The 23,344-nt window shown below is 36.5% G+C and overlaps 1 protein-coding gene across 2 annotated transcripts in view; it reads right to left on the reverse strand.

Annotated features, from left to right (window-relative positions):
- ATP13A3 (ATPase 13A3) overlaps positions 1–23,344 on the reverse strand; it is an 85,461-nt gene that overhangs the window by 19,990 nt on the left and 42,127 nt on the right. For both annotated transcript variants that reach the window (XM_025375643.1, XM_025375644.1), the window contains 16 exons: positions 21,540–21,601; positions 18,116–18,266; positions 15,639–15,755; positions 14,356–14,373; positions 14,111–14,264; positions 13,895–14,015; positions 10,646–10,770; positions 8,930–9,105; positions 8,320–8,442; positions 8,157–8,236; positions 7,478–7,520; positions 7,277–7,386; positions 6,889–6,985; positions 6,058–6,130; positions 4,310–4,487; positions 2,548–2,735 (listed from right to left, as the gene is read on the reverse strand). In XM_025375643.1, coding sequence (XP_025231428.1) covers positions 2,548–2,735; positions 4,310–4,487; positions 6,058–6,130; positions 6,889–6,985; positions 7,277–7,386; positions 7,478–7,520; positions 8,157–8,236; positions 8,320–8,442; positions 8,930–9,105; positions 10,646–10,770; positions 13,895–14,015; positions 14,111–14,264; positions 14,356–14,373; positions 15,639–15,755; positions 18,116–18,266; positions 21,540–21,601 — 1,816 coding nt within the window. The remainder of the gene's footprint in view (positions 1–2,547; positions 2,736–4,309; positions 4,488–6,057; positions 6,131–6,888; positions 6,986–7,276; positions 7,387–7,477; positions 7,521–8,156; positions 8,237–8,319; positions 8,443–8,929; positions 9,106–10,645; positions 10,771–13,894; positions 14,016–14,110; positions 14,265–14,355; positions 14,374–15,638; positions 15,756–18,115; positions 18,267–21,539; positions 21,602–23,344) is intronic.

Consider the following 23,344-nt stretch of genomic DNA (forward strand, 5'->3'; position numbering starts at 1 on the left):
GGTATCTGAACTGCTTCAACCAATTTAGGCATGCTAGATGAATAGGAAAAAGATACACAAGCCCTGAATAGGAAAGATACTGGCAATTCAGTAGTAATGCCTTCATAGACAGACAAAGGGATTAGGTAGCACAAGCAATAAACTGTAGGGCTGATCCAACAAGAAACTGCTTTAAAAATTGAAGCCAAATCCAAGAAATCATGTCTAAAGGAGAGTGTTAAGAATTAAGTGCATATCACGACCCTTGAAATGAAAGCAGCGGAATGAGAAAACGTTAACTGTGAAGCTCAAGTTGAAAATAGGGAACCAAATAGACTGAAGTTAAGTTTAATTTAGATTGAAAGTGAACCAGTACAAGCAAGGAAAAAACTCAAAAGAGAGTTCCTTAAACGCCTAAGGATGAGATTAATTCTTAAAAATATAATTTCAAAATACATTTACTACATTACACACCATTTATAGAGAGCAACAACTGGCAGGTCCTAGCAAAGGACTCTGCATGGACTCCCGTGACAAACAGACAAGAGGTGAAAACTAGCAGAACGTCTGCATCTACTGTACTGCTCCTTTTGTGCTTTTCAGAAGGCATGTTTTATAACAGAAAGTGCTTCTGTTTACCCACTGAGAGAAGTACACAAGCTGGTAATAGGAAAGGCAATCAAGTTTTATGCTTGTATTTCTGCTAAATATAATAATACATTTCTAAATCATCCAGTGGCCAACAACAGTGTTATTTATTCTAGTAAATTGGAAATTAAACAAGAATACAAGATTTCTTAACCCTTTTTAAAAAAGTTTTCCAAACATATAGAAGATGCATTTTTAGAAACAGGCAACTAATATTCTGCCTTTCTCTTTTTTAATTGTAACAGTGTGGATAGGGTAGATCTCTAAAATTAACTTTCTTGATAGAGCTGTCTTGCTTGCAAACCAGTCTGAATACCAGTTTTCTTCAAATAAAAAAAAAAAGCAATGTTTTTTCATAGATGTTTTTAGCTACCCTTAAATGTGTTCAATATTTCCTTGAAATTTAAAAATGTTGAACTAAAAATAAAACGTATACCAATGTTAATGATTAAATTCACCTTGTAATAAGTTATCTGTAGTAAAAAATCCTTTTAGAAATACCATGGCAAATCTTCTATGGAAGGTTTTTCATCCCGTAGCATGGTTCTAATACGGTTCTTAGTAACATAGTTATTAGTATGGTTATACAGCAATATATAACTAATAAATAATAACAGTTATTTTTTAAATAGTTATTTTTTACAGTTCTTAGTAACAGTCATTAGTATAGTTATATAGCAATATATAACTAATAAATAAGTAATAATATAGTAATTTTTAAAATAAGAAACATAAGTTCCAAAAAGGGGGCAAATAAAGGAAAAATTACCAGTAAGATCAGATTTTAATCTTACCCGTCCAAAATATAAAGTAATAAAACTTGCCCTACAAACCAACAGGGTAGAAGTGACAAATAAGATAACGTATGAGAAAATGCCTTATAAAGGCTAATATGAGAGAGAGAGACGCTAACAGTTGTGACTCCTATGACATACCGATACCTGTGACCTGGCATCTTGCCAACTAGAACACTGCCACCTCGTCATAACTACAGCAAAAGAATAATTGCTATTCGCTCCAAGATACTGCAGAAGTCTAAAAGTTGTTCCATATATTAGTGTATTCTTAATTTTTTAATTGGCAATTTTTTTTTTTTTTTTTTTTTTTTTTGAGACGGAGTCTTGCTCTGCCGCCCAGGCTGGAGTGCAGTGGCCGGATCTCAGCTCACTGCAAGCTCCGCCTCCCGGGTTCACGCCATTCTCCTGCCTCAGCCTCCCGAGTAGCTGGGACTACAGGCGCCCGCCACCGCGCCCGGCTAGTTTTTTGTATTTTTTAGTAGAGACGGGGTTTCACCGTGTTAGCCAGGATGGAGATTGGCAATTTATATGTAGTAACTGATTTTTTCCATAAACTCTAATTTTGATCAATCAAAATGGTATATTCTACTGCCATAGACAAGTCCACAAGGGCACAGGCCCCCATTCAGCCTGTGCTGAATGGCCCTTTCTTCAATAGCATGCAAAGATACTAGAAATGAAGAATCCCAGAGGTGAACACAGGCCATACCAGTGTCGGAAATGAAGAAGATGGCCGATGCTGTGCAGACCGCCCCGGAGGGAAGTGTAATACCTACTGTTCCAACTGAGGAACCTCTGTCTCTGCTTCCTGCAATGGGTTGAGGAACCTCTGTCTCTGCTTCCAATCCTAACTCCCTCCGCAATGGGTTGCAGAAATAAAAGCTGCAGCCAGAGGCAGTAGGATGTGAAAAACAACAGTGTTTAACACTGGTGACTTTAACTTTAAATTTAGGGTGGCAACTACCAATGAAAGTAAAACAAAACAGTAAACATCTAAATCACTAAGTTCATTCCATCTGTGAAGATCTGGTTTACTGTGGAAAAGACAGTTATAATTATTCTCTTCTACATTAGTTTTAAAGGGGCAAGGCAGGGTGGAAATCACAATAAATGCCAAACTTACAATTTTTGTAGCAAGGTTGCCTGAAGGGTTTTCCTTTTGAAAAGGCAATTGCCACTATGAGGTACTGAAAACTGGAAATAAAAAACACTGTGGTATTTTCATAATTTTGTATATTATGTTCATCAAGTTCGGTTTCATTGTCTAAGTGTGAAGAATTCCAAAGCAGGCTTCCGGTTGCATTACAAGCACTAGAACACATGCAAAAAATGCTTGCATTAGTAAACAGAATACTCATTTCCCAAAAGAAACCAATCTTACCTTAATTGCCCTGAATCACTATCGTAACAAACAGAAATACGATGATATTTATAGCAAAAGGTCCAACAATATCAAAATAAGATATATAAAACAGGTACAATGAGTATGAAGGGTTTTCTCTTCAGTCAGACATCTCAATCACTTAAAAAATTAGAATCAAGTAAGAAATATTTAATAAGCCCCCTCAGTTTTTTAATTTTGGCAGGAATTTTAGCAGAGTAAAAGCAGACAGAAAATGGGCTTGACCCAAGCTCTATCACTTTTCAGGGCGAACTGAGGAAATAGTATTTACTCTCTCTGAGCCTACCTCCTCACTGGTCAATGTTGGTACCTACATCACAAGTTGACATGGGGACTAGCAGGATGACTTGTGCAAATGCCTAGCAAGCCCCCAGTGCTTGATGGCCCTCAGTATTCTCCAGCTGTGGCTCTCTCTCATTTCTACTTTCAGGTAGGCAGGACCATGAGGCACACAAACAACCAATTATGAGAAGTCCCCAACGATCATTACTGAAGCATTAACTACAAACGCAAGTAAGTGCTCACAAAATGTGATTAACATTAACAGATGATGCTGCAAGTGAACTACGGAAAGATTCTCAAGAAAATTCCACCTCTTTTCTTTTTTTCATGTGCAGTGTTTTTAGGCACACATAAAAAATGTAACGTTAAATCTCTTAAAATCTTCTAAAATGTTTAAAGATAATACCCTTCAATCAAGCAAACTAGAAATAAATGTTTACACCTGAAAATTTAATTCTACAAAATTAACACGTTTAATTAAAATGATGTTATAATTTGTGATCTACAGAGCACTCTACACTCTACAAATAGCAAATGCACCTAATTTATTTTTCCCCATAAGTTTCAAAATGCCATTTCCTAAACTGGGGGAAGAGAGATTAGAAGTACAAAACACTCTGGGTTTAGAAGAGGCCCCAGAGATTAATTCCAACTTTCTTATTTTACAGATAAGTAAGGCTCAACAGCAAATTAAGAAACTGATCTAAGATCCCCATCTTGATAGTGATTATTAGGTTTTTGCCTGAACACCTTCCCAAAGACAGGAGTGACCGTGATATACAGGCAAATACAGGCCACATTATGCAAGTGTTTAAAGCAGTCGGCATGCAAACTTTGTCTCAAAAAACCATCTCTTGGCTCACTGCAACCTCTGCCTCCCAGGTTCAAGTGATTCTCCTGCTTCAAGTCTCCCAAGTTGCTGGGATTACAGACAGGCACCACCATGCCCGGCTAATTTTTGTATTTTTAGTAGAGACGGGGTTTCGTCATGTTAACCACGCTGGTCTCGAACTCCTGGTCTCAACTGATCGAACTCCTGGTCTCAAGTGATCTACCTGCCTTGGCCTCCCCAAAGTACTGGGACTACAGGTGTGAGCCACCGCACCTGGCACAAACTTTTATATAAACTTCTAAACTCATTTTTATACCACACATGTTGCACATATTTTATATAGATTTTTACACAGATTGACCAACTTACTCTGATTTTGGATGCCACACTTCATACCAAGGTTGCTGCTTGACCCAAAAAAACCCCAAAGATTGAAATCCAATGCAGATGATAATCTGAGACAAAACGGAGAAGAGAAGGGCCCCAGATATAAGACCCGAAGGTGGTCTTTGTGCCACAAGTTCCTTCCAGGCAGGATTTAAACTCACTATATTGAAAAGAAAAAGAGGAAAGGTTTGTATCTACATTCATCTGTCACTACATAAGGCATAACTAGATTCATTTAGGAATTTTAAAAATTTGTTTTTGCCTAGCAATTCTTTAATATAAAAAATCTCCAAAAACCAAGTCACATATCGTACACATGTACATAATCTGTAAAAGTAAACAGTGTAGGCTTTTTGAAAAATGCCTCAGGAATAATTTTTACATTTCTATTGAAATTCAACAGTAATATTAACAAATAAAAGTAAAACTAGGCCAGGCATGGTGGCTCATGCTTGTAATCCCAGCAATTTGGGAGGCCATAGTGGGAGGATCACTTGAGCCCAGGAGTTTGAGACTAGCATGGGCAACATAGTGAAACCCCATTTCTATAAAATAAATAAATAAATAAATAATTTTAAATTAAAAAAATAGTAAAACTAAATATAAACACAATAACTACAAAGTTGATCATCTCATATATTTAAGAGATCATTATTTTCTGAATCTTTAATTGCAAAACTAGTTAAAATAATACATACTTCTTCCTCTTACGATATTAACAATGTTTGAAGCAATAAAAACATAGGAAAAACAGTTTTTAACAAGGCTTTCATTACTTATTAAGGTGGTATACAACACAAGTTTTCCACTATAAAGTTCCTATTTTTCAGCTGGGCACAGTGGCTCACGCCTGTAATCCCAGCCATTTGGTAGGCCGAGGTGGGCGGATCACTTGAGGTCAGGAGTTAGAGACTGGCCTGGCCAACATGGTGAAACCCCGATTCTACTAAAAATATAAAAATTAGCCGGGCATGGTGGTGCGCACCTGTAATCCCAGCTACTCAGGAGGCTGAGGCAGGAGAATCGCTGGGACTCGGGAGGCGGAGGTTGCAGTGAGCCGAGATCGTGCCACTGCACTCCAGCCTGGGTGACAGAGCCAGACTCTGTCTCAAAAAAAAAAAAAAAGAAATTTCTATTTTTCCCTTTGTAACTAGCACCTTGTGAAAAGATACGCTGAGACTGTGAAAATCCTGCTCCCTATCAAACTTTCACTAGTTTTATCACCTACTAAAGATAAGTGGTTCTCAATCAGAGGATTTTGCACCCCAAGGGAATATCTGGCAATGTCTGAAGATATATTTTGTTCTAATCTAGGAGACTACGGGAAAATAGGCATAAAGGACATTGTTGAGACAAATGACAAAACCTGAATATGGGTTTTGGACCAGATAATATTATATCAATGTTAAATTTCCTGATCTTCACAACTGTATTTAGTTATATAAAATAATGGTTTTGCTTTTAGAAAATATACACTAAAATTGTCAGAGGCAAAAGAGCATACTGACTCAAAACTTATTTTCAAGTATTTCAGGGAAAAAAAACAATAGAGACAGAACAATAAAAAAATGGGGCAAGATATAAACAACTGGTAATAAAATAATATATTTACAAGGAATCTGGAGAGGTGTGAGCTATGTTACAATTGTTGATGTAAATTTACAAAAATTTAATAAGTCACATCAGAATTTCATACACTTTAAAAATCAATAGCAAAGCAAAATACTCACTTGTAAATACCACTACCAAAATGATTGCCAGATCAATGAAGAGAAACTGGAAGTCTCCTAGGTTACTTAAGATCTATAGAAGTAATTTTAAAAACATTATTAGGTTTTTGGAATTATTTTTATAGTGTCCCCAGGTTTTATTAATAGTTTGGATTTTCCCAATAATGACAACTTAAAAATGACACTTGGACTTGCTTAAAAATTGAAATATATGTGTCTCTGAAATTAACTATAATATATATTTACAAATATTTGATTTAGTATATTAGTATAAAAGGCATCTCCTTAAAATTCGTTCAATAGGCCGGGCACCGTGACTCACACCTGTAATACCAGCATTTTGGGAGGCCAAGGCCGGCACATCACGAGGTCAAGAGACGAGACCATCCTGGCCAACATGGTTTTTTGGTGAAAAGAAAACACTAACATTTACTCAAAATATTCAACGTTGTAAATTGGTATCCTCATCTAATACCATCCCTTCTGATATTTTCTACAAATGGTAAAATGGGATAGTGTCACCATGAGTCTTTAGGATGTCAGAACACTTTGATTATAAAATCTGACAGGGTACCTGTGGCCATTGCTGTTTATACTTTTTCTCCAAAAGCAAACCATTCCCCAAATTCAACAAACCACTGTTGAAACATCTTTTCTCATTTTAACTTTTTCAATCTGCTACTCAAACTACAGTAAATTGAAGGTAAATTTATAGGTACTACTCCACATAAACAATTACTAATGGATGCACTCAAAATCAAACATATATACTCAACATTTAATTTACTGTGCACATTAAGTGTTACCTCTGCACACAAGGTTAATACTCACAGAATACAGGAGAGTCACACTGAAGTACTGGATAATGCTATACAATGCCATAAATTTAAACACACAGAAGGAAGTTATTAAAGCAGCACGGCCTTCCCTGTGAAAAGAAATCAAACACTGGCATATGAAGCATTTTAAACTCCTTTTCCAAACCACAACTTTATCTTGACACATGAACATCAACATTCAATGGCTACAACAAAGTGCTTATATCCACCAAAAGAACTAAACTAAATGAGGAGTAGAAATCAATCTGTTACTAATAAGTTATAGCTCAAATGTGCTAATCTGCTAATATTAAACAAATTCACATTACTTTTTGTAATTTTCTCTTCTGTATTATTAGAGCAAGAGAAAAAGGGATGAGAAAAATTTTAATTTGTACTACCTGATAAGGTTTGGCACACAGGAAATACTAGGAGTTTTAGAGGTAAAGGGAGATGCCACTGAAGCTTCGAGCTCTGATAAGGAAATGCCTCCGTGTGCCCTCTTCAAAGCCTAATAATTTTAAGACAACTGGTTAAGTTTTGTGAATATGATTTAGGCTACAGTAAGAACTACAAAAGTAAATCACAAAAACTATACTTACGCCACAATCATTTGCGCCATCACCACACATCCCAACAAAATAACTAAGAAACAAAACAATGTTAAGATTTTAATTAATTTCTTAAACTACAAAACATTTACCTTATTAAGATTTTTTTATTACAGTATTATAAAGAGCTAACACACCAGGATTCCCCCAGTGGAACTACTGAATCTTTTTACTATAATGGACACAGGTGTGCTGCTTTGCAAACAGCACCAGACCGCAAGTGAAATGAGCTGGGTTATTGTCCTATTTCTGTCACATTATTGGCAAATCATTTTGGTGTCTCAATTTCCTCATCTTTAGAGCAAAGTGCTTGTGCCTACAGTCTTTAGTATGGCTACTTTTAAAGTTATCAGTAAAAATTTGTCCCTTAATAACCTGAAACATAACTGTTTACTAAAATGATTAGCCACTTCTATCAAGATAGAACACCCGAAAGAATGAAGTCATAGGTAGCACCTGGAGAAAAAACTGTGGATATTGTACTTTAGCTAAATAAAAAGCATATGAGACTTTTTAAAGAGGCACTTAAAGTTCTCGTCTACCTTACAGATCACAATTATATAAATATGAAATATTAGTATAAGAAACATATATAAAAATTATTTTTCTGATGCTGAAATGAAACCATAGTTCATAAAAAACCAAAAACAAAAAAGACACCAATACTTACTCAACATTTTGCAATGCTTCTATCAACTGTGTCTTCTGATCAGGTGCCATACGAGCAAACACGGTGCCATGCAACATCAACTAGAAAAAAATCAAATAAATTTCTTAAAAATATTGTTCACGATGTAGTCATGTGAACACATACATACACCCAAATTACTTACCTTAGGAACAAGGTCTTGAAAATGCTCCAGTATCACTGAAAATGATTTTCCATTCATTGCAAAATGATAACGAGTCATTTGAAGATCCTCTAAGCTATCATGGACCAATTTAACTGGAATAGCCTGTGTATGAGACATTGGGAACAATATTTAGGCAGCCAAACCAAGTAAAACAATTCTATTTTAAACATATTTGTTCTAAAACTGAATTCTTTCATTTGATATGTTCCACAACACACTGAAAGCCTGACATTTATTCAAAGTAAAAAGAAACTCAATTAAATATCAGTTTCAATTTGAAACGATGCATGAACTGAGTATGATGGACCACCTGCATCATTTACCACTAGTTATTTGAAGAATATGATAAACATCTGGAATTCTTACACTTTAAAACTATGCTTCTCATCTCAGCTAAATATCAAAATTTGAACATTGAGATTCCTGGGTCTGCCCCAGTCCTAATGAAATATAATCTCTGAAAAAATAGCCCAGACTTCTGTTTTCATTTAGTTTTTGCTTTACTGTGTTTTAACGCACCACTTTTTTTTTTTCCCAGACTAAATTTAAACCAACAAACTTTAAAAGGGACAATCAAGTTTGACCTTACCTCTGAGGCAATTGCTGATGGATGACTGCACTGTGTGAGGGAGTCTGCATAATGCCAATTTATTTTGGCAACTTTCCCATCCTTTGGAGGTAATGCTTCAGCAATAATCACTTTATCCTGAGGTAGAATCATTCCACAGTCTCTGGCCACAGAGACAGCAGTCAACATATTGTCACCTAATTTTCAAAGTATTTTAAATGCATTAAAATTAAAATGGAAACGTGAACGTATCAAACAAGTACTTGCTGAGAATCTACTACAGTCTCCACGACTGGGCTGGCGGAATAACGATAACGTATGGTTCTTCCCCTTAGAGTTTAAAAATCACAAAATTGGACCGTACTTATCAAAAGAAGCCTCAAATAATGCAAGCTAAAGACAACATCTCATCCACAATTTTTAAAGCCAAATACAATTCTCAGTCTTTTCCAGTCATGCACTATTTGTATCTACACAATACCTGGCACAGTGCTACACACAGAGCAGGTGGCTCAATAAGTATTTACCGAAATAACTTTGTAGTGACTAGTGGTCTGTGCAAGAACACCAGCACTATGCCATAGGAAAGGATGAATTACAAAAGCAAGATTATACAAAACAAAAAGTTAACAAAGGTAATAAGAACAGATGTAAATGAGAAACAAGAGAGACAACTTCTCAGTCATGAGAAGAACAGAAGAGCAGCAAGGACAGGATCTTAAAGGAGAAGCAGGCAAAGGTTTGTGGATCCCACTGCTACCAAGAGCAAGATATTTCTTTCCTCAATTTCCACACATTATTTCCAAGAATATTTTCCTATGACTTTTGGTATACAAAGCCATATTCTGGCATGGGAAAAAAAAAATTAAAACAAATAAATAAAAGAGGAGGACGAGGAATGGGTGAAAAGTGCCTTGACAGAGAAGACACAAGAACTAAGAATTGCTGGGATGTTAACAGACTTAGTTATCTTGAGTTATACGGTAAAATTATGTTATTAGATAGATCTCAAGAGTCTAAAACACAAAAATGTATAGACTTTCTCCATACTAGTCTTACTGAACACGTAAGTGCCATTAAGTATCTTAAATCTGATTATCTGCTAAGGAAAAAAACAAAAACCAGCTACCACAATTTTACACAGCTAAGGAGTAACAGTTATCTAATATTATTAACAGTAGAGTAACATCAGGAGAATCCCTTAGATGTACTAGAAAAAAAACAAAAAACAAAAAGTAGGCTACTTCACTAGAATTCAAGCTAGGGTAATAAACAATATCTCACATATAAAAATTTCATGCTATCAAATATCTATTAATCATTTTCTATGTACTTGACAGTTCTAAAAATTGCAAAGGACCCCAACATGAGTAAAACATAATCCTAACCCTCAAGAATCTTATATTCTAGTAGAGAAAACAAATCTACAAATAACACAAGGTATAATAAGTGCTGTAAGAAATACATGAATAAACAGAGAAAACATAAAGAAGTTTAAATTTTTACAATGTACTTTTACTATTCTACTATATTTTCTATAAATAGGATTTGGTAGACCTCAAAAAGAATACGACGAAGTTATCTCGCACTTGGGAAAATATTCAGAGCTAAAAGAGAACTTAGGTTGAAACCACTAAAGAATATATAATATTATTTTATAACTGATTATTCCTCAATATTATATAACTTCAACTCTGTCACACTCCATTTTGTTCTGTGTTCTTGATAAAGTCTAACCTGTGACCATGACGGTGCGAATGTTGGCTTTATGCAAATCTTCAAGTACTGCAGGGGTTTCTTGCTTTAATTTGTTCTGCATTATAATTAATCCCATAAAATCCATGTTGTTCTCAATTGCATCTCTGCAGAAAAAGAAGTTTTAACACATAATGGTTTAGTCAAGTGAGTAAGCAACTTATGTACACAAACTTAAAATATCTAAGCAATTAAAAATGTCTGTAAGTTATAACACAGTTTAAAATATCTATAAATTAAAACATTTTATATGCTGAATAAACCATGTGTTCAGGAGTTCAATATCTCAATATAACAATCATTTGGAAATGTACGTCACTGTACACTAAACAATTCTAGTACTAAGGAATACTCATCTTGTATATTATCCAAAAATGTATAAGCATAAATATATTCTTTACTGCCCTCTACAACATATCCTAATTTAAATGTTCAGTGAAAAAGAAAAAACTGTGCCACAAGCACATTCAATAGTTTTCGTGGATTCATTATCAAGTCTGAGATCAACTCTATAAAACAATTACTGATCCTGAAAATGTGACACAAGAACCATTAGCAATCCAACAATGAGATCTACTTGGGACTCAGAGATAGGTCTTTTAAAATATTACTAATATAGTTATCAAGATGCTATTCTTTAAATAACTGAGTATCAAGAATGCACCAGGCACTATGCTAGTCACTGGGAGGTTAAAGACAAAAAGGGATGATCTCTACTCACAAGAAACTTGGGTGGGGAAACAGAAATGCAACCAAAGAGATGCACACAAAAATAGTATGTGCTTTAGCACTATAAATAATAGTGACGTTCTTAAGAAATCTCAGGTCAGGCATGGTAGCTCATGCCTGTAATCCCAGTACTTTGGGAGGCTGAAATAGGAGCACTGCCTGAACCCAGGAGTTTGAGGACAGCCTGGGCAGCATAGTGAGACCCCATCTCTACAAAAAAATGAAAAAACAATTAGCTGGGCATGGTGGCCTGTGCCTGCAGTCCCACTACAAGGAAGGGCTTGAGGAGCGAGGGTCATTTAAGGCCCAGGTGGTCAAGTCTGCAGTGAGACGGGTTTGTTCCACTGCACTCTAGCCTGAGCAACAGAGAGAGAGCCTATCTCAAAAGAAACAAACAAAGAAGGAAAACAAACAAAAAACACCTCAACTGACCTAAATTATATCATAGAAATTTTTTTCTCAATGGGGAAGGAGGAGGGTCTGAGGTCAAAGACTAGAATTTCAGACTTGGAATAACCAAACAATTTTTCTAACAAAATTCCAATAAAAGTTGCTTGAAGTATGTATCTATGAAATCTAAAATCTTTGAAACACCTAATTTCTAACAATGGATGGTAAAGACATTAGAGAATAGTTGAGAAAATTAATATAAATGAAACTGCTGGTGGTAACAGCCGGAAAAAGCCTTGAAACCTGAAACTGTATTTCAAAATGGAAAGCTGTATCAATGTGAAGACACTGTGTCAAAAGCACTAAGCCGTTTTCCTTCAGGCACTAGTTTCTGGCTTCAGCTCGTCTCCTAACTCTCTCATATCGTATGAATGATACAGGTCATGGAAATCTGACACTCTAGTTAGTGAACAGTCCAATATTCAAGATATAAAGGCTTAAGCTATAAGGGAAATGCTAAAACCCATTCCTACAAGGTAAAATGGAAACACAGAGGTCTCAGTGGAAGGGTAAAGAAGAAAGGGAGCAGAGAAAGAGAGGAAAGTTAACAAGGAGGGACAGAGTATCCTCAGCACAAGAAACAGTCTATCCGATGGCATGGAAGGATGTCTCAAGATGACATGCTCAAGAACTATAGGCGGCTGGACGCAGTGGCTCACACCTGTAATCCCAGCACTTTGGGAGGCCAAGGCGGGCAGATCACGAGGTCAGGAGTTCAAGGCCAGCCTGGCCAACATAGTGAAACCCCGTCTCTACCTAAAATACAAAAATTAGCCAGGCATGGTGGTGTGCACCTGTAGTTCCAGCTACTCAGGAAGGAGAATCACTTGAACCCAGGAGGCGGAGGTTGTGGTGAACTGACATCGTGCCACTACACTCCAGCCTGGGTAACAGAGCGAGATTTCATCTCAAAAGAAAAAAAAAACTGTAAGCAATTCAATAATTAGTGTTTATGGGGGAAAATGGCAAAGGCATCCATTTTCTTATCCCCTAGCACCCCTGCTAGTGTGAAGCTATAAACTAAGAAGAGACTAACGTGTCCTTAGTAGGAATTAGGATATAATATTGTATACATTTATGGTTCCCGACATGCATATGTATCACATAATTTGGGTACAGGTGTTTCTTTTTTTTTTTAAACTCATGCTTAGACCATCTCCCCCAAATAGGCAATTTAGCAGGACAGCCAAAGTGACAGTCCTTTCTGCTTACAAAAAACTAGGTACATCATGAAGTATTCCTAAACAAAAATGTTATCCTCAAAGGTAGGTCTGTATCAGTTACAGTCAAAGTGACAATACTTGAATATGACACTGTCATTTGATGGGGGGAATGGAGAGCACTGGGGATTAGGAAAGAAGTGGAGTAGAAGGAGCTTGGTCACTATGACTCATTATATTCTGACTGAATTAGTAGTTAGATCTAACCCCCGGGCAAAAGTGAGAAGATCAATTGGAGAAAATAAACTTCTATAAAATTACATTTACTGTTCTTGGAATGTGCCTGACACACAGTGGGTACACAATAATTAACAAATTGAAAATAGTTTCAAAGAGCTTTAAGAAAAAAACATATGATGTTACAATAACATAAGGAAACATAGGTCAACAGTCAATACTGAATGATCATTTAAGGCCAGGAGTTCGAGGCCAGCCTGGCCAACATGGTAAAAACCCCATCTCTATTAAAAATATAAAAATTAGTCAGGTGTGGTGGCACATGCCTATAATCCCAGCTACTTGGGAGGATGAGGCACAAGAATTGCTTGAACCTGGGAGGCAGAGGTTGCAGTGACCTGAGACAGCGCCACTACACTGTAGCCTGGGTACAGGGTGAGACTGTCTCTCAGGAAAAAAAAAAAAAAAAAAACAGAATGAAAGGAAATCAGGCAGTGGGGAAAATGTACTTTTACTTCACTCACCTAAAACAATATTGTATTAGATATCTTTTCATACATTCAACAAATACTCAATTACATGCGAATTACTGTGCATGAACGATATAAACATAAATGATGATGACTGGGAAACTAGGAAAGTCATTCAACCTCACCTGCTAATATTCTGTACTTTATGCCATGTCAGTTTTGACTCTAATTTTCTGTGTGCAAGAGCAATCACACGGAAGCCCTGTTTAGTGAAGTCTTCCAAAACGTTTTGAAAATCTACAGGAACTTTTTAAAAGAAAGAGTAAATGTCATTGTTAGAGTTGCTAATACAAGTTTACACAAATACCAGAATTTTGCCCAGAGCATAGATATTTCCTTACCTGTTTCAGGTTTACAAAGACTGGCAATGACCTCGGGTGCTCCTTTCATATAGGCATCCATTTTCTTATCCCCTAGCACCCTTGCAACCACACTCATACGTTGCAAAGCAGAAGAAAATGGAAACTGGCGAACAATTCCTATCTCATAAATAGCCTATATAATTTCAAAAGATGCACAAGCACTTATTATTCTTAAAAAATCAAAACAAATATACTTAGGTAACAAGTAAACATTCTTCACTTACTGGAAGTTCAAACAGCTCCTAAAAACGAAACAAAACAAGAAGAAATAGTACAGATTAACTCTATTAACATACTGAAGTTAGAAAAAGTTTACTAAGCATCCACAAAACATTATTTGGAAAAGAAACAAGCAACTGTTTTTCAAAGTCAGGATTCAAGATTCCTTCTATACTACTTCCCATTTTTAAAAAGTATGTTCTTAAATATTTTCAAATGTTCTGTTATCCTGAAAATATTAACATTCGAGTACTAAAATAAACAAGTGTACATACCAAAAAACAAAAAATAAAAATTAAAAAAATAATAAACTGGCCAGGCACAGTGACTCATGCCTGTAATCCCAGCACCTCGGGAGGCCAAGGTGGGTGGATCACTTGAGGGCAGGAGTTCGAGACGAGACTTATCAACATGATGAAACCCTGTCTTTACTAAAAATACAAAAATTAGCTGGGTGCGGTGGCGCGTGCCTGTAATCCCAGCTACTCAGGAGGCTGAGGTGGGAGAATCGCTTGAACCCGGGAGGTGGAGGTTGCAGTGAGCTGAGATCTCACCACTGCACTCCAGCTGGGGTGATAGAGCGAGACTCTGTCTCAAAAAATAGTAATAAACTCTGGAAAAAACAAATATAAACAGGAAGGAAAATGAATTACCCAGAATCCTGCCAACCAGTTAAACAAATAAGATAAAGTGGTGTTTAATTATTAGAATCTTGGTAAATTTCTTGGATATGTAATAGTTATACACGTAAAAAAATTTTCAGGTAACTTAAAAAACAATAATAAACTAAGGGGAATATATTTGAAAATTCACTGAAAGTAAAGCCTTTCATACATACTTTTTATTAAATTCTAGGAATACAGATGCAATTTAAGAGGATTAACCACCAGCTGTATAAATCACAAGGCACTAAGCTGCTCAGTAAACAGGAAGGAAAAGTGATAGGACTGCAAATTAAATCTCAACATAGAGGTGTAGTTTCTGAGAAATGCAGTTAAAATATTCCTATCTCTGCATAAGAGTTAAATAAAGGACTTGTGACTTCCTCTTCTAGCAACATTTTAAAATGAGAATTAAATGTAAGTAAGCAGGCTGGGGGCGGTGGCTCACACCTGTAATCCCAGCACCTGGGGAGGTCAAGGTGTGGGGATCACTTGAGCCCAGGAGTTTGAGACCAGCTTGGGCAACATAGCAAGACCTTGTCTCTATAAAAAATAAAAATTTAAAAATTTAAAAATAAATATAAGTAACCACCAACAGTTTTATTGAGCTTTAAGTGATTTCTCACCATTTCTTGGTTTCCTGCAGGGGTAGATTCAGGAAGCAGTTGTTTGGGAGGACGAACCACTGTGGGCATAATTCGATTATGAAGTGCTGTTTCTTCTTCAGTTGCTTCTTCCAGAATCTGAAAAAAAAAAAAAAACACCAACCATTCAAGCACTGCTTCATAAAATTGAATTCATGGTTCCATTTTTAAATGGAACATTATGGCCATTTTCAATAATTAAAAAAAAATCTATGTCCAAGGAACAAATGAGCACTACTGGATCACTAACATAAGTAAAAGAAAACGTGAACAAAGATGTTGAGTTAGACAGCTAGCAACCCATGGGAGAAGGGTTGCTTCATTCAGGGTTAGAAGCAGAATAAAGAAACAGAAACTTATCTCGCTTCACTCTTACAACTTGTTGGGTTTAGAGACTAGCTCTGCAAAAGACAAAAGGTCTTGCAGTCCCCAGAATTTTCAGTCTCATCCAGTGATTCCTTTCTGCTACCAAGAAAGGATTCAAAAGTACATAGAGCTCAGATATGGTTAGCAGAACCGCTGGGTCAAAAACGGGCTAAAGTACAAAGATATGGGTTTAGAGTTTTTCAGCTTGAATACTTCTAGTTAAGCTACTACTTTGAAGAACCTTTTTTCGGTGAAAAACGTTCAAAGAAAAACCTATATTAAACACACACTATAACTAGTGGGATCAATAAATGAAAAAATGATAGGGAACTGTGAAAAATTAGTCAATTTTGGACAATTCTAAGACACTTTTTTTGTATCTTAACATCTCTAAAATTGGGATGCATCTTGTATCATATGACATCAATCACATCAAGTCACAGTTGTGACTAGCTACGTGAAACCATTTCATTGATAAGTAAGCTCTGGTAGGATCAAGCATCAAAGCAACTCAAGGCCAATGAAATATGCCATTATACAAATCTTCTTAATCAATTTCTTTGAAGATCCACCAATACTGAACACTAAATCTACTGAAAATCTATTCAGTTGGAGAAAAGTTTAGAGAAGAAAGATAAATCAGCCCATTTTTGTTACTCTCTCTACAAATGAAGTGAGGCCTCCTTTTTGGAATTAAATGTCAAGAGTGTTTACCGTGGACTTTCAGTAGTTGGCAGATGGAGCACTTATCCAGTCACCCTCTCCCTCCCTCCCTTTCAAAATGTGGGGAGGGAGGGAGGGGCGTGAGGAGGCAGGGAAGAGGGAGGCAGGATCCGGTAAATGTAAACAGAAAACAAACCTGCAGGAAGGGATTTCAAATATGGAAACAAAGGGCAAACTGAAACCTATGGATGGATACAAAGGGGAACGAAACAGTAGACCAGAAAAAACACAAGATACCAGGTGAGGCAGGAACATTTATCAGCCAGAATAGCTGAGCTAAAGAAAGCCAAACAAAAAACTAGGGAGTCCTCCTCCAGAGACATAAACTGAATGTCTGACAGGAGCAAAGGCTTCTCACAGGAGGGTGAGGATTCCAGAGGACAAAGCTCCACATGTGCCAGCGTGGTGAGAATGGGTCAGGAAAGCCCCACATGTGCCAGCGTGGTGAGAATGGGTCAGGAAAGCATCAGAAAGGCTAACTCTGAAACTATTCCTTTGAAACTTTAAGAACCCCTGTCGATAAGACCCCACTAGACACACAGCAAGCACCATCCCCCACCCCCCAACAAGCCTTCCCGATCAGAGAGACACTTCTCAGAAACACTAACATACATATGGGCAAGGGTAAAAGTATAAGTAGCTCACTGCAGCTATGCAGAATTACCAAGTCAGATCTTCATTTTTATAGTAAAAAAGTGCCATCCAGATGTACAACAAAAACCAAAAGCATGAAGGAGAGACACCAAGCATGGGGTGGGGGCCAGAGGAGACCGTAACCCCAGAGAAAATAAATAAATAATTAAGAAGCCAGAACGGAACTCTAAAAATGAACTGTCTTTGTATTTATAAAAGAAGAACTGAATGCTGTAAAATGGTAACAACCAGAGAACATAAGCAGGCACTCAGAAATTAAAAGCACCAATGGCAAAAATAGAAGGAAGTTATAAACAAACACACACATGTGCATGTGTGTGGACACAGTAAACAAAAGACAGGTAAAAAAGAACAATGAAGACAGGACTTTATACTCCTTCGCCTGTGGCCAAGAAATTGTGTCAGTTAAGATCATCTTACTGGCTCTGCTCCACCGCCCCAAGTTGCTGGCCCCTGGTTTATCTCAAACACAAAGCAGGGGCCTCAGCTGGTCAACCTCTATTAAAGGAGTACTAAATGGGTTAACGAAAAGTTACTTTTGCACGATTTTAAAAATATTTCTCTAGTGATATAGCTTTAGAAATTACATAGTTCCTTTTAGGGTACAAGATGGACTGTCATTAAAACAAAAAGCAGAAATAATCCTTCCATGAGGTAATTTAATTTTTAATTATTATTTTCCTAAAGTTATTTGTATTTTAAAATATTTGACTTACCCATCCAATGGCCTCAAACATTTTCAAATCAAGTGGATCACCAGAAAGCACTCCTTCAATTTTTGTAAGTGAATGACAAGTAGCCAAACAAGCAACAAACTGGGATTTTACCAACATCTCATTGCACACATTTTCTTCTGGTGAAAGAAATCTAAGCAGAAGATACACTGAATTAGTTTCATAAATCCTAAGATTCAAGATAATATTCTAATAGGGCTTTTCTAGTTTTGTAATTTAAAATATATATATATTTTAAATCCCAAACTGAGCTTCTAAGAAAGAGAAACTGCCAAGTGCCAGAAATAGTGGGAAAAGAAAACCAGAGGGGTAACGAACTTGAGCTGATGCTATGGCTGCTGAGGGGATGAAGGCAGGAGGCCATCTCAGTAAACTAAGAACTTGGGATTTAATACCCACAAAAGGACAGGAAACCAAGTTTGGCCCCATGCAAAGTGGGAAGCTGGTACTGAAAGGATCCCTCCGACTCAGGAAAGTCTACTCTTGAAGAGCTACATACTCTTGGGAAAAGGGCTGACGAGAAAAAATTCACCCACAGACCTAAAGGCATTAATTATGAATAAGCTTGTCTATTTCCTCACCCAAAGTCCAAGAAAATAGCTAGTATCTGCATAATATTTACTATGAACCAGACATTATTCTAAGAACTTTAAATGTATTGACCCATTATCCTCACACTATACAAAGGTGTTTTATTACCCCCATTATAGATGAGAAAACTGAAGCAGGGTGTTTAAGTGACTTGTCCCAGGTTACACAGCCCATAAGTAGCACAGCAAGGATTGAAACACAGGAGGTCAGTTAAAGCCTGTATGACACCGTTGATTACCACTGGGGCTCTTAGCCAAGCAAAGTCAGAACTTCTCCAGAGGGGAGCTCAAAGAAAAATTCTGTTAAGAATGAGTCCATAATTTAAAGATGTGCTAGCAAGCAATTCACCACGAGTGTCAACAGATATAACAAAGACAGAATTAGAATCCTAATAAATTTGGCCAGGCGCAGTGGCTGATGCCTGTCATCCCAGCGTTTTGGGAGGCCGAGGCAGGAGGATCATTTGAGGTCAGGAGTTCAAAACCAGTCTGGGAAATATATCGAGACACCCATCCCTATTTTTAAAATAAAAAAATAAAGAATCCCATAAGTTTAAGATAACAGAATGGCAAATCTGAAACAATGCAAAAAGGGCATTTTAAAATTAGACTTAGAAAAAGAATAAGACACTGTAAATGCGAGAGTGGGGGTGGGAGCAGACTTGGAAAGAACCAAGTAAACTGTCTCGTCCAACACACGGTTAGGATTCCCAGAAGGAGAGAAAACAAAACACAAGGAAAAGGTCATAATGCCAGTAAAAAAGGCCTGAAAATTTTCCAGAATTTATGAAAAACATGAATGTGTGAAATCAAGAAGCTTCATGAATCCTGTACACACAAATAAAAAGATCATGGTGAATCTGCAGAAATTAAGGGTGAAGAAATATTCTTCAAGCAACCAGAGAGAAAAAAGATTACTAAAGAGACTAAGATTTATCAGTACCAATTAACAAAAGGTATCAAGAGAAATGAAATCACACGTTCAAAGTACTGAGAGAACACAAGTGTCAAACCTAGAAATCTGTACAGTTACACGATCACCCAAGAGTGACAGTAGGCTGCTCTGCCTATGGAGGAGCCATTCTTTATTCCTTCACTTTCTTAATAAACTCGCTTTCACTAAAAAAAAAAAAAAAAAGAAAAAAAAAAGTGACAGTGAAACAAAGCAAATGAATGTAGTTACAGAAGATGGCAATTTATACAAGATGCAATGGTTAAGATATTTGTATACCTAGGTAAATCTAAGCATGCAGAATGTGTAAGACCAAAATCATAATCAGAAAATATTATGCAACAAATACATATAGGAAGGGAGGAGAATAACCAAAAGTATTTTACAGTCCATAGGTTTGTTTTGGGGGACAAGGGGTTGGTTAAAAGGCAGTATTGACACCCATGAACTTTAAGTATAAATATTGATAATGTAAGAACAAGCAGTGTAAGATTAGGATGCATAAACTGAGAAAAGGAGAGAAAAAATGAGAATATGAAAATGTGTATGTAAATTGGGGGAGCAATGGTAGAAATAATTTCAAATATATCTGAATAAATGTGCACATCATGGCACAGGAAGACTGAAAAGTAAACAGGTGACAAAACACATACTAGGCAAACATCAGGCAAAAGAAAGCTGGTATAGAGCTACATAATCATAAGACAAAAGAGAATTGAAGGCAACATGCACTACTAGGGATAAGAAAGGTCGCAATGTGACACACTATTTTCCAAGACATAACAACTCTTGAAATTACATTAGCCAAACAATACTGTCTCTCAAGCTATATAAACCAAAATGTAGCAGACTTTTGGGGCGGAGGAAGACATAAACAAAACTACCGGAGTAAAACTTTTGAGCTTCAAAAAGCAACAGAAACAAAAGTAAAGAGATGAGCCAGAGACTAGTGGGATAATTTTCAATACACAGTATTGAAAAAGATTACTCTCCAGAAAATAAAAAAGACCGCTAACAAATGAATAAGATAGACTTCACATGAGGATATAAACACACAATACACAGAAGAATGCTAAGTGACCCTCCCTCCAAAAATGTGAAAAGATGCTCAATTTTATAAGAAACGAGAAGAATGTAAGTAAAACCACAATGTAATACTCATATCCATCCATCTGGCAAAAATTACAAGTCTGACAATATCAAGTTTGGCAAGAATGTGGAGCAAAAAGATCTTTCTCCACTGAAAGAGAAAGTAGAAGTAAGCTGAAGCTGTGCCCATGCTATGGCCCAGCATTTCCATTTACAGGGATCAAGCATACTGAAACTCAGCCACATGCCTTCCAGTTGTGTGTTTAAGAACTTTAATTGCAGCACCATTTGTAACAGTGCAGACAAAAAAGAAGAAAAAACAGAATTGTCCCTTAGTAGGTCAGACAAGGTTTAATCATACAATGGAATAAGACAGAGCCGTTAAAATTGATAAACTAGATCTGCACATATCAACATGGATAAATCCTGAAAACAACGTTTAGAGAGGGGAAAAAAGCAGCAAAACATATGTACAGTATATCATTCATGGATACTTATTTATAGATTTATACTTAGAAAAAATATAAAATACGCAAAAATAATTTCAGAATTGCAGTAAGAATTGGGGAAGGGATAGAGTGGGACTTTGGCAATTTCTATAATATTTTAATCTTTTAAAGGAAGAGATCTGAAGCAAATATGGCAACATGTCCACAGTTTAATCCTGGTGTGGGTACACAGTTGTCTGTTACATTACTTCCTTTATGTTTGAATGTTGCATATGATACAATATTAAAAATAAACTAATAAACTATCAAGTCTAACTAATATTTACCGTGCATTTTCCACTCGTTGAATCCCCCAAAGATCTAAACCATCTTCAGTTAGAGTTCCAGTCTAAAAAACAAAAAAGTACACATGCACACAGTATGGATGATGCCTCAAAAAAACCCAAAACAGAAAAATAAAAAACCACCACACAGCATTAGAAACTATGCTACACATAACATAATGGAGTTCTACAGAGTTAAAAAAAGAAACAGGTGAGATCCCTGATAGAGAACGGCTTCCAGGACATATGGCTAAAGTGGGAAAGGGGGTGCAAACAATGCTCACAAGTCTTCTATGTAAGGGGAGAGAGGGGTACATATTTCTGTGCTTATACTATCAACAAAAATCAATGGAAGGATGCATCAATTAACCTATCTTATCAATCAATAAAGGATGCCCATAAAGGAAGGAAGGATTACTGTACAGGGAGAGCCAAGAGGAACAGGTTAAAGTCTATCAGGAGGAAGCAATTGGCCAAATCCACAAGGTAAACGACCTGGTTTCTTCAACAAAATAATTGGAGATAAGGGGCAAGTAAAGGCAAATGTTACATGTTAATTGTAAGCAATGCAATCCCTATTTGGATTCTGACTGAAAAATCAATTAGTAAAAATTTGAGATTTGAGGAAATCTCAACTGGATATTAGAAAAACTAAAGAACTGCTAATTCTGTTCAACGTGATAGTGGTATTTTAAATATCTTATCCTCTAGACACATATTGAGGGAGTTACGGTTGAAATAATTTGTCTGATGTTGTCCCCTTCAAAATGAGCAGATAGATAAAATAAGATGAACAATGTGTTGATAACTGATAAAGCTGGGTAATGAGTAAATAAGGGTTTATTATACATGCATCTTTTCTCCACTTTTGTCTGTTTAAAAATTTTAGTGAAGTTTCCAAAAAAGACAAGCACAAGTGAAATTTTTTGAACAGATAAATATGAAATAATCATGGCAGTATGTGACATATTTTTTTCTAACAGAGCATGTTTCCCATTTTTTCTATAATAATGAAATGCACAAAAATCAAACTCGTATCACATCAGTTACCCAGAAAGTTTGATAGAAGATTTTTTTGGTCAAAGTTTAATTCTCAGAAAACTTTAAAGAAAATTCCAGGTCAGGAAAGGAGAAACCTTTCTTTTCTTTTTTTTTTTTTTTGAGACGGAGTCTCGCTCTGTCACCCAGGCTGGAGTGCAGTGGCGCGATCTCAGCTCACTGCAAGCTCTGCCTCCCAGGTTCACGCCATTCTCCTGCCTCAGCCTCCCAAGTAGCTGGGACTACAGGCGCCCACTACCTCGCCCGGCTAGTTTTTTGTATTTTTTAGTAGAGATGGGGTTTCACCATGTTAGCCAGGATGGTCTCAATCTCCTGACCTCGTGATCCGCCCGTCTCAGCCTCTCAAAGTGCTGGGATTACAGGCTTGAGCCACTGCGCCCAGCCGAAAGGAGAAACCTTTCTAAGAGGCAAGATATACTTCACACAGGTACATAATTTGTCATTTTCACATAAAATCAGTGACCTTCATAATTCTGAAACATATTCAATAAAATCGTACAGCAAACACTAAACATACACACTTACAAGCCAATAAAATCATAATAAATATATGTGTATGGAGCCTATTGTGTTAAATAAGAATTACTATCCAAAAAATTAAAGATCACATAATCTTTACTACTACTACTACTAATACTACTGGGCCTAATTCTGGATATAATCAAGTTAACTGCAGCTCTGAGCAAATAAGCAATATCCAAAGTATTAAAAATTGAGAAAATAAGAAATACAGCATGTCCTCAAATACT

The sequence above is a fragment of the Theropithecus gelada genome, chromosome 2 (assembly GCF_003255815.1).
Source record: "Theropithecus gelada isolate Dixy chromosome 2, Tgel_1.0, whole genome shotgun sequence".
NCBI lineage: Eukaryota > Metazoa > Chordata > Mammalia > Primates > Cercopithecidae > Theropithecus > Theropithecus gelada.